Below are 9468 nucleotides of genomic sequence, written 5' to 3'. Positions count from 1 at the left end.
CCTGAAAAGAAAGAGGCTTTGCCCAAGAAGGCACTGATGCTTGGTCAGCTCAACGCATCATCACACACACAGACACACCTCACACACATCATTCACAATACAGCACACAGATACAAGACGTCACACACACACACAACACATGCAGACACACATCACACACGGGCACAGACACACATCACACACAGACACCTCACACTTCACAGATACACACCACAATCACACACAAGACACACGTCACACACAAACACACATCACGTACACACACACATCACACAGACACACATCACACATATATCACACACATCACGTATTACACAGAGTACATCCTCCCCACACACACGCATCACAGATATTACACACACGATACACACTACACACACATCACACAGACATCACAGACACGTCGCAATCATATAGAGACACTCACAGACATACGCATCATACACAGCCACACACATCACACAAATATACACATAGACACACACATCAGATATCACATATGTCACACATATCACACACATCACGTATCACACACGCAGACCACCCCCCCAAAGACACACACCACAGATACTACACAGTCACACACATTACACAGACACATATCACACACACACACGTGCACACACACCCCCCTGAAGACCTCCCCTTCTCCTATAGGGTGATTAATGTCAGCCCTGCCCCCTCCTCCTCGTGGACCACAAGGGAAACGGCCCAGGCACAGCTGGAGTCGGTAACGCCCCTGCTGGGTTGGGTAGTGGTTGTGGGTGAATTCCTGCATCTCACTGCGATCCTTCCTAAGTGCCTTTTCCTCGCCGGCGGCAGCAGTCTAGGCTGCCCGACAGTCACCATGGCAACGGTCTTTCTTGCCATCTTCTATAGTGCAGGGGCTTCCTTGCCGGAGTACTGGCCCCTGACCAGCACCTAGCCAAGCCGCAGGCTCTGTGCCCGCCTCTCTGGGTTGTTTCAAGGCCTTAATTTTTGTGCCAGGTATCAACAGTGGACTGGAGCACGTGGAGCTCTGCTTGTCCAGGCCTGATCCCTCAGCTTCCTGTTCAGTTTCAGGAGCTGCTGACAGTAGCTGCTCTGACACAAGGTGACCGAAGAGGTCCTGAGTGTTCAGACCGTCAGCTGCCAAGGACAAGGTGGCCACGCCAAAGAGATGAGCTGGGAGCTAGTGCTGGGCAAGTTAGAGCACGTTGATTGCAGGGTAACCGGGACGGCAGAGACTGATGTGCGGAGTGAACAAAGGAGCCAGTGATGCAGGGGTGCACAGACTGAAGGAGAGAAGTATCATAGGGAACAGCCCCACTGACCAGGTATTGTACAGAAGAGGGAGCAGAAGCAGTCTGTGCGGCGTCTTTAGTATCTCTTGGGCCAAATGATGAGTAGAGAAAAGGCCACAGAAATTCCTTCTCCTTCCTCATGCTTCTGAAAAGTCTCCTAAGCCTTTCAAAGGTGAAGGCGCTGCCTTTGAGGAAGTGAGCTCCTCGTCAATGCAGATAATCAAGCAGAGGCTAGGTGGCCATTGGGTGGGCATTCAAGTACGGGATGCACCTTAACTGTCTCATCCAAACCTGACTGGTCTTGCCGTTGTCCTGCGAGTAGCTGTGCCGCCCATGGTGCCCACTTTTTTACCTGTGAAATGAGGGGTGGGACCAGAGCATGACTCAGAACTCTGTATGTTTCACAGCCCTGTGTTCAGATCCCCCATTTTTTTTTTTTTTAAGAAACTGTTTATTTTTCATCAACCTATTTCCGTTTTAAGAGTCTGTGGAAGAACAGTTTAAGACCACTCAGTGGTTGTTCCTACCCACTCGGTGGCCTGGGCAGTGGCAGGCCGAGCACTCCAGTCTCCAGTGGGGAACTGCTGAACAGGCCCAGAGGGCACCTGCACACCTTCGGACCAGTCCGCTGCCTCAGGCTGAGGAGCAGGGAGCTCAGGAGGTGGGGCGGTCCATTCGCCCTGAAGTTCCTCCTTGGTCACAGCCTTCTCAGCTGCCGCCTGCTCTTCCATTTCAGTCTCTTCAGGATCTCTGTAGAAGTAGAGATCAGGCATGACCTCCCATGGGTGTTCACGGAAGATGGTGCCACGCATGCGCAGAACTTTCCGGGCAAGCATCCACCACGTCAGACCCACTGAATGAGCTCCCTTGTTGTTGCGTGGGATGGCAACGTCCACATACCGCAGAGGAGAGTCTGTGTTACACAGAGCAATGGTAGGCAGGTTAACGTAAGAGGCCTCTGGGAGAGGCTGGTGGTCAGCCCTGGGATCAGTAACCACCGACCAGAAGTCTTGGCTCCCAGAAGCCTGCCTGGATCTGGTCAGTGAAGATGCCAGGAGAGAAGCGGCCGGCAATAGGAGTGGCTCCAGTGACAGCAGCAAACTTCAGCCCAGCTCGCTGGCCAGTATCCCTGGAGGATACGACACTGACATCAGCTGGGTTTTCAATGGCAACAATGGCACGAGCTGCCAACAGAAGCATCTCCCAGGTTCTCTTCAGATTTATGATGTAGATGCCATCACTTTTCCTTTTGTAGACGTACTGTTCCATTTGGAAGTCAAGGTTGGTGCCACCTAAGTGGGTTCCTGCTGCAAGGAATGTGAGGACATCCTCCTCCTTCATCTGCAGGACGTCAAGGGCTCCGGACATTGTGAAAGTTTCCCTTTAAGTGACGACGGGAATCCAGGACAAAGCCGTATGGACCCCTGTCAGGCGCGGAAAGCAGATCCCATTTTTTAAACCTGATTCTGACTACATGGCACCTAATTTTATAGGTTTAAAGCACTTCCTATTGTTCTGAGCACTTGCCTCTCATGATGTTACGATCTCTTCCCCATTGCTCTCTGAAGTACATGGAGCCGGTATGATCACAGAGGCAGGGAAGGTTCTGCCTTCTGAAGGCTCCCAGTAAGCTAGCAGTAGAGCCAGTGCAGAGGCCAGGTCTTGGGTATGCCAGCCCACCGTCCGTTCTTGCCCATGGCACGTTCACTGGGCAGATGAGCCCGTGGAGCGGGGTTATCAGCAGTACCGTGAAAATAAAAGTCTGGCTGTCGGTTGCTTTCAACTTTGAGTTTGCTGCTAAACTCCGAGACACAAACTTGCTAACTATATGTGCGTGAATACATGGGTTATGTAAAAGTGATTTGTGCCCATGGATCTGGGTGGGGTATAAGTTGAATAATAGAAGTGTCTAATAAGCCTGAACTGGTCTCCCTTAAAACTTGTCGTGGCAGTGCTGAGAAGGGAGGGGCTGGCTACTGGGTCTGCTTGGTATTGCATCCAAGCTGAAAATTCAACAGGTGTATGGAAACATCAAATAAGATCTCACTGCTCTAATTCTTTATTCAGGCCCCTGGGGAATAATGCATCCAGTGCAACAACCCAGTATCCCTGTGTGCTATTGTAAGTCCCCTTTCTCTACCTTTTTAAAAATCACTGTCTCTTTCTTTTTTTTTTTTTTGCGGTACGCGGGCCTCTCACTGCTGTGGCCTCTCCCGTTGCGGAGCACAGGCTCCGGACGTGCAGGCTCAGCGGCCATGGCTCACGGGCCCAGCCGCTCTGCGGCATGTGGGATCTTCCCAGACAGGGACACGAACCCGTGTCCCCTGCATCGGCAGGCGGACTCTCAACCACTGCGCCACCAGGGAAGCCCTGTCTCTTTCTTTTAATAAATCCAACCAGAGCAGTGAACGCAAATGTGAAACCGTACAGTGTATGTGTATCTGCTGGACTCGTCAGTGGGTGATGGCTTTGCCGTGGGAAACTCTCCGCGCTGACCTAACCTTTGTCTCCAGGTGAACTGGCATAATGATGAATCTTGCAGCACCCTACTCTTTCTTTCCGGGGGCTCCGATGACCTTTCCTCTTCTTCACCAGCTCTTGGTAAAGTGGGAGGAAGGGCACAGCCCTCCGGTTCCACTTAGGATTTGTAACCTGAAGCCTGAGGCTTGTTCACCTGTGTGATGTAGGGACAGTGACTCAAGGGTCGAAGGAAGGGAAACAGGTGATGGAAGGAGGAGACTCACCAGGCAGGCCAGCCGTCTTGCCTTTGGGAGGGGCCAGAGGTCTTTGGGAACACGTGGGACTATGGTCCAAGTTGGACTCGGGGGGGCAGCCTCCGTGGTGGTGGTGGAGAAGCCGCACATCTGGGAGGCCACGGAGTCCCAGACACAACATTGAGGAGCCGTGAGGTCCTGGTCCTTCCTCAGGATTTGTGTTGCATCTACTCACCTTAGATGCTGGAAAAGTTGGGACGGGTGGCAGAAGGTGAGCTGCTGGGGAGACAGAGGTCTGTCTCTGGTGGGACTGTCCTACTGGCCTAAGCAAAGCCCAGGAATGCTGTCTTCGCTCTGCTCGCTAAAGCTCTGGCTTCTTTTCCTAGTCAGAGCCATACAGGGTAATCTGGTCTTCCCTGGAATCATCCTAACATTGACGAGGTCACTGCTGCAGCTCCCCTCCCAGATGGCCTTTCAATGTCTGCTTGCCCACTTCCAGGATCCCAGCCCACCCAGGGGCCCTGGCCCGCGTTGGCTAGATCCAGTATTAGAAAGTCTCTTCCTTATGTGGAGCTGAACTCCACTGCCTTTCATCCTCCACCATTGGTTCTAGGTATTAAGCTGGAGCTACGTGACATAAATCCAGTCACCCCCATGGGCCATCTCCTCAAACGTTTAAAGACAGATGTCCCATCTCTGCTGGGTCTTCTCTTCTCACGATGTGGTTGTCAGACCCCTCACCACCTGGTCACCCTGTTCTAGGGGTGAATCAGTTAGTCTCTGCTGTGTTTGCACTGTGGAGCACAGGTGTGAACGCCAGTCTACACTGAAGGAGGCTTCTCATCCTTGGCGAGCAGGTCAGACCCCCGAGAGGACCACATCTGCTTTCCAGGATAGGCTTTGGCATAGACACTCCTGCCCAGCCAGCCTTCCGCATGAAAAGGTGGAGGAGGCAAAGCCTCTGAGGGTAGAGCCCTAGAGAGTAGCACCCATGAGGACCAGACCTGGAATCGGAAGCCAGGACACTGCTCCCCTCCCCAAAGACCCAGCGTTCACATCAGCGATAGACTTCTGTCTTCCCAATCTGAGTGGCCTGGATCCTTCCCAGAATCAGTGCAGGGCTCCCGGAGGGCACAGCATCCACTGATCTCCCCTCAAGCCACTCGTCCACTCAGGATGTTTAAAATGGCAGGCACAACCATGACCTCACCCCGGTGGCGTGAGGCTGCCTCATGCAGTGTCTCTAAGCCGACTGAGCTCATTGAGAGCACGGCCAGATAATGCTGGCTGCAGGAGACTCAGGTCTGTGGCTGTCATCATTGCTGTAGCTTCCTGAAGGGTTTATTGGAAACAATCTTCAGTTATACCGAATAGCTGCAAGTACAGTGCAAAAAACCTTTTTGTTCCTCAACTATTTCAGAGTATGTTGCTGACATGATGCCCGTCACCCATGAATACTTTAGTTTATATATTCTACAAGTAAGGACGTGCTCTTACGTGACCATAAACAATCATCGAAGGCAGGAAGTGACCTGATTCATTGCTAACATTTAATCCTCAGACCCCAGTCAACCAGCTGCCCCAGTGATGATCTTTAGAGTGAAAGGACCCAGTCTAGGGTCACACACTGCATTTCGTTGTTGTGTCTCCCTAATCTCCTTCACTCTGGAACAGATTCCCGGTCCTTTCTTAACTTTCCAGACATTGACACTTTTGAAGACTCCAGGCCAACTCTTTTGACTAATGTCCCTCACGTTGGGTTTGTCTGATGTTTCCTCATGAGTAGATTCAGGCTGTGCGTCTTCGGCAGGAGTTTCACAGAAGTGATGCTGTGCCCTTCTTATTGCACCTTATCAGGCACCCCATGATTCTGATTTGTCCCAGACTTGGTGATATAGACTTTGATTACTTTTGTTTAAGGTGGTGTCACCAGCCTTCTCCACGGCAAAGTTACTCTTTTCCTCTTTGTAAGTAACCATGTGTGGAGATGCTTTGAGATTAGGTGAATATCCCGTTCCTTATCAAACTTCAATTTATTCATTTATCTATATCAGGATGAACTTGTGTTTCATATTTTATTCAGTGGATTGTACCTTATTATTATTACATCTTTTGATGCTGAAATTGTCTCAGAGTTGCCCGGTGGGAACCCCTCCAAGCTAGCTTTAGTGTCCTTTTCACAAGTCCCCATCATTCTCTGAGTGCTTCCTTACTTACGGTAAAGTAAGATATTCCAAATTCGTATTGTACTTTCCCTGCCCCTGTCTGGAATCAGCCCATTTTTCAGGGAGCCCTGATTTCTTTCAGTGGAGAATGGTATTTAGAAACCAAGATCTAAGGGCTAGGTGTGCTCATTGGTACTGGGGTGGCTCCCAGACCCTCTTGGTGGACAGAGTGGAGAAATATGTGCATGTATGTCTGCACATACAATGGCATGTGTATTTATATGTTTATCTAACTGAATATTAAAAACCATCAGTTCACATAGATACCCCAGATTCCAATCTAACACCTCAGGATTCACTTTAGTTTTCATCCTTTTTGTGCCTGTAGCTTCCGTCTCTAACAGTGGGAAATCTGGCTCCTGTTGATCTTTCTTATTTGATCAGTCTCCCCTTATGTAATCTTGCATTGCCACCATCACCCCTTCCTGGCACAGATGCCCTCCTCCTCCCTCTTGGCCTCCCAGCCTGTCCCAGGCTGTCCCCCTAACCTGGTGAGGAAGACCCTCCCAATCCTCTTAGGTACCCATACCCCTCGCCTGGCTGCCCCCTCCTGGGACTCCCTCCTTACCCTCTGGAGCTCCAGCACGCCACACCAGGCTCCCCTTGTGGCCCTCGTCCCATGCAGGAACCTCTCACAGTGTTCAGGCTCCAGACCCTGAGCTGAGCTGTTCCTTGGTTGGGTCCTCCTCTCCACACTTGTGCTCCAACACTTGGCTCTGGGCCACTGTGTCTCCCCAGTGCTGTGGCGCAGGTGCCCACTTTTCTAGGACGCCCCCGTCAGCACCCGCCCCCCCCCCCAGCCGTTTGTTTGTGGCCTGAATAGTTCAGGAAGAAAAAGAATAGGAAGAAAGAAGAGAGGTTGCGGCTGGGATTCTTAACTGCTGTCACCGGGGGGTCCTCCCTGCTCTCTTCAGATGAAAAGCTCGGGACAGCTGCCTGGCAAATGCTGGATTTGTAAAGGCCTGTGAGCAGGGCAACCTGCACTTCGGCACAGTAAGGTGAAGTGCGGTGGGGACTGAGGCGGCCTTCGGGTAGTATGTAGATTATCCCATTCTGAGGCACATTAGCGAAGTGCTGATTGTGCTTCTGAATGCAGTTTGGTGCCCGTTGCGGGAATAACTCTGGCACCTGCTTGGACTTCAGACTTGCAGATGAACTCAAATGGAAAGAGTAGCAAAACAGGGAATAATTTGCTCTCTAATAAGCCACTTGGAAGCCAACTCATTTCTACAGTTGGTGTCAGAAAAGTGCAGCCCGGTGATTGGAACAGGAAGCTGTGTATCTGGTGTGCGGGGTTCTGTGTTGTTTGTGCCAACTTGCTGAACAGTCCACCTCACTTTGCATCCATTCGCCTCAGTTTACCTTCCCACTATTAGGGATGAGAAGAATTTTATTTACATAGGACAGATTGGATCCAGAGAGCTCTGTTTTCTGTCCTTGTCACTTGTACTCATGTGGACAGCTCCAATAAATTTGATGAGAAGGCAGAAGGGCAGGAAACGGGTATCTTCATTTATGGGCGATTCTCTCGGGATGTGATTCTCAAAGTGGGGTCCCTGGACCAGCAGCATGGCCATCAGCACGCAGCTGGTTGGAAATGCAAATCCACAGGCCGCCCCTCCCCTCCCCCCAGACCTACTGAATCAGAAGCTGGGGGTGGGGCCCAGCGGTCTGTGGTTTAGAAAACCTGTGGCGTGATTCTGATGCACACCAAAGTTCGCCATGCGCTGATTGCTCTAGGACATGTGGCCCAGTTCAGTCACGCAGGGTTTACTGAGCATTTACTACTAAGTTACTCAGCATGTGGTTCCTGAGGTCCTACTGTGTGCCAGTAGTGGGGCTGAATTGTGAACAAGGCAGCCATGGTTCCTGCCTTCCCGGGGCATGTTGTCTCATGGCTGATGCATTGAACAAGCAAACAGGTGGGATGCTAGAAGTGAAACCACAGGCGCTTGGTGGGAGAATCGTGGAGGGTTCTTGGTTTAGTTACACAGGGGAGTCAGGGATGGCTACTCTGAGCAAGTGACATCTACACAGCAGCCATGCTCCCTGGGAAGCCATGGAAAGTTGGCTGGAGGGAGGAACAAGGTAGGGAAGTTTGTGAACCCTCCTGTATCCGTGAAGGCAGTCAGAAGAGTGCTGGCTTGAAGCCCAAGATGCAGGAGCCGGAGTGTGGGCTGAGTCTCTCTTCCCTCGCCTTTGCTCTGATATGACTTTGGAGGAGGGGCTGTGTCTCCCTGGCTCGGTGCGGGGCGGGGGGATGGGGGCGGCGGGGCGGGGGGATGGGGGCGGCGGGGCGGGGGGAGCTCTGTTTATTATCCAGCCGGCGGAGATAGCATCATCATCATTTTCCAGGGGCCAGATATGTGCAATATTAAGAAAGAAATCATGCGATTTGCTGCCAGTACTTAGTGGGTAATTCAAGGGGCCTTATTATTCCTCTACATCATGTCTGGCTTGTGACGGGCAGCAGGGTTTCTGGCACAGAGGGGAAGCTCACGTGCCTTCAGTTTGGGTTTTTCCTTCCTTCCTGAGGTGACACCCGGCATCCAAGTCCCTATTTGAGTGGCTGGTCCCTGAAGCTTCGTCAGGGACCACTTGGTGCTGAGGTGGGTATTAAGGACGCAGTGGAGGGGGGGCGGTCTCTGAAGGTAAGGGCTGGCCCACTGCTCTGCTGGTGGTTGAATAAGGTTGATCAGCCCAAGGTCTCTGACAGAGAAAGCTGCCAGAGATGCTGTTCCCAAACCCACTGACTACTGACCATGTGGGCAGAGGACAGCGTGCTTACATTTTTACCAGAGTTGGGTCAGAGGCTCTCTTTTTGTTTTGCGACGAAGGGCACATATGCATCCCCAGCGATATTTCTCACAATGCGTGTATGTGGACGGGGGCTCCTCTCATCCGCTTGGGAGGCACTCTTGACCTCTGCTTCCCCAACATGGTGCCTGGCAGATGAAAAGACAACCATGGGATGCCTGGATGAATGAACAGATGGAGCAGAAGAATTGGGACTTGCCCTAAGGGTCAAGGGGCCAGGTCTTTGGAGCGGGGACAGTCTCCTCCCAAAGAGGACAGACATTAGGGCAGTTTTCGTGTGCTTGGTTGCATTATTCTGCTGTTATATATGGAGACCCGGTTAACGGGTTCCTGAGCTCTTGGAAGGGTGGTCTCAGTGGCGAAGTGACGTACGCCTAGCACTGTGCCCGGTGCAGTCGGGCTTTCAGAAGCTGTTGCTGAATGAATGCA

General features: G+C 51.7%; 1 protein-coding gene across 1 annotated transcript; it reads right to left on the bottom strand.

Annotated features, from left to right (window-relative positions):
- Nucleotides 1–1783: 1783 nt before the first annotated feature.
- LOC132524126 (small ribosomal subunit protein uS2B-like) lies at nucleotides 1784–2683 on the bottom strand. The gene is given in 2 exon segments (XM_060155966.1): nucleotides 1784–2284; nucleotides 2286–2683. Coding segments are annotated over 2 exon segments (867 nt in total). The 5' UTR covers nucleotides 2652–2683.
- Between the last annotated feature and the right edge of the window lie 6785 nt (nucleotides 2684–9468).

This window comes from Lagenorhynchus albirostris, chromosome 8 (genome assembly GCF_949774975.1).
Source record: "Lagenorhynchus albirostris chromosome 8, mLagAlb1.1, whole genome shotgun sequence".
Classification (NCBI taxonomy): Eukaryota; Metazoa; Chordata; class Mammalia; order Artiodactyla; family Delphinidae; genus Lagenorhynchus; species Lagenorhynchus albirostris.
This window is presented reverse-complemented; position numbering and strand designations above follow the sequence as displayed.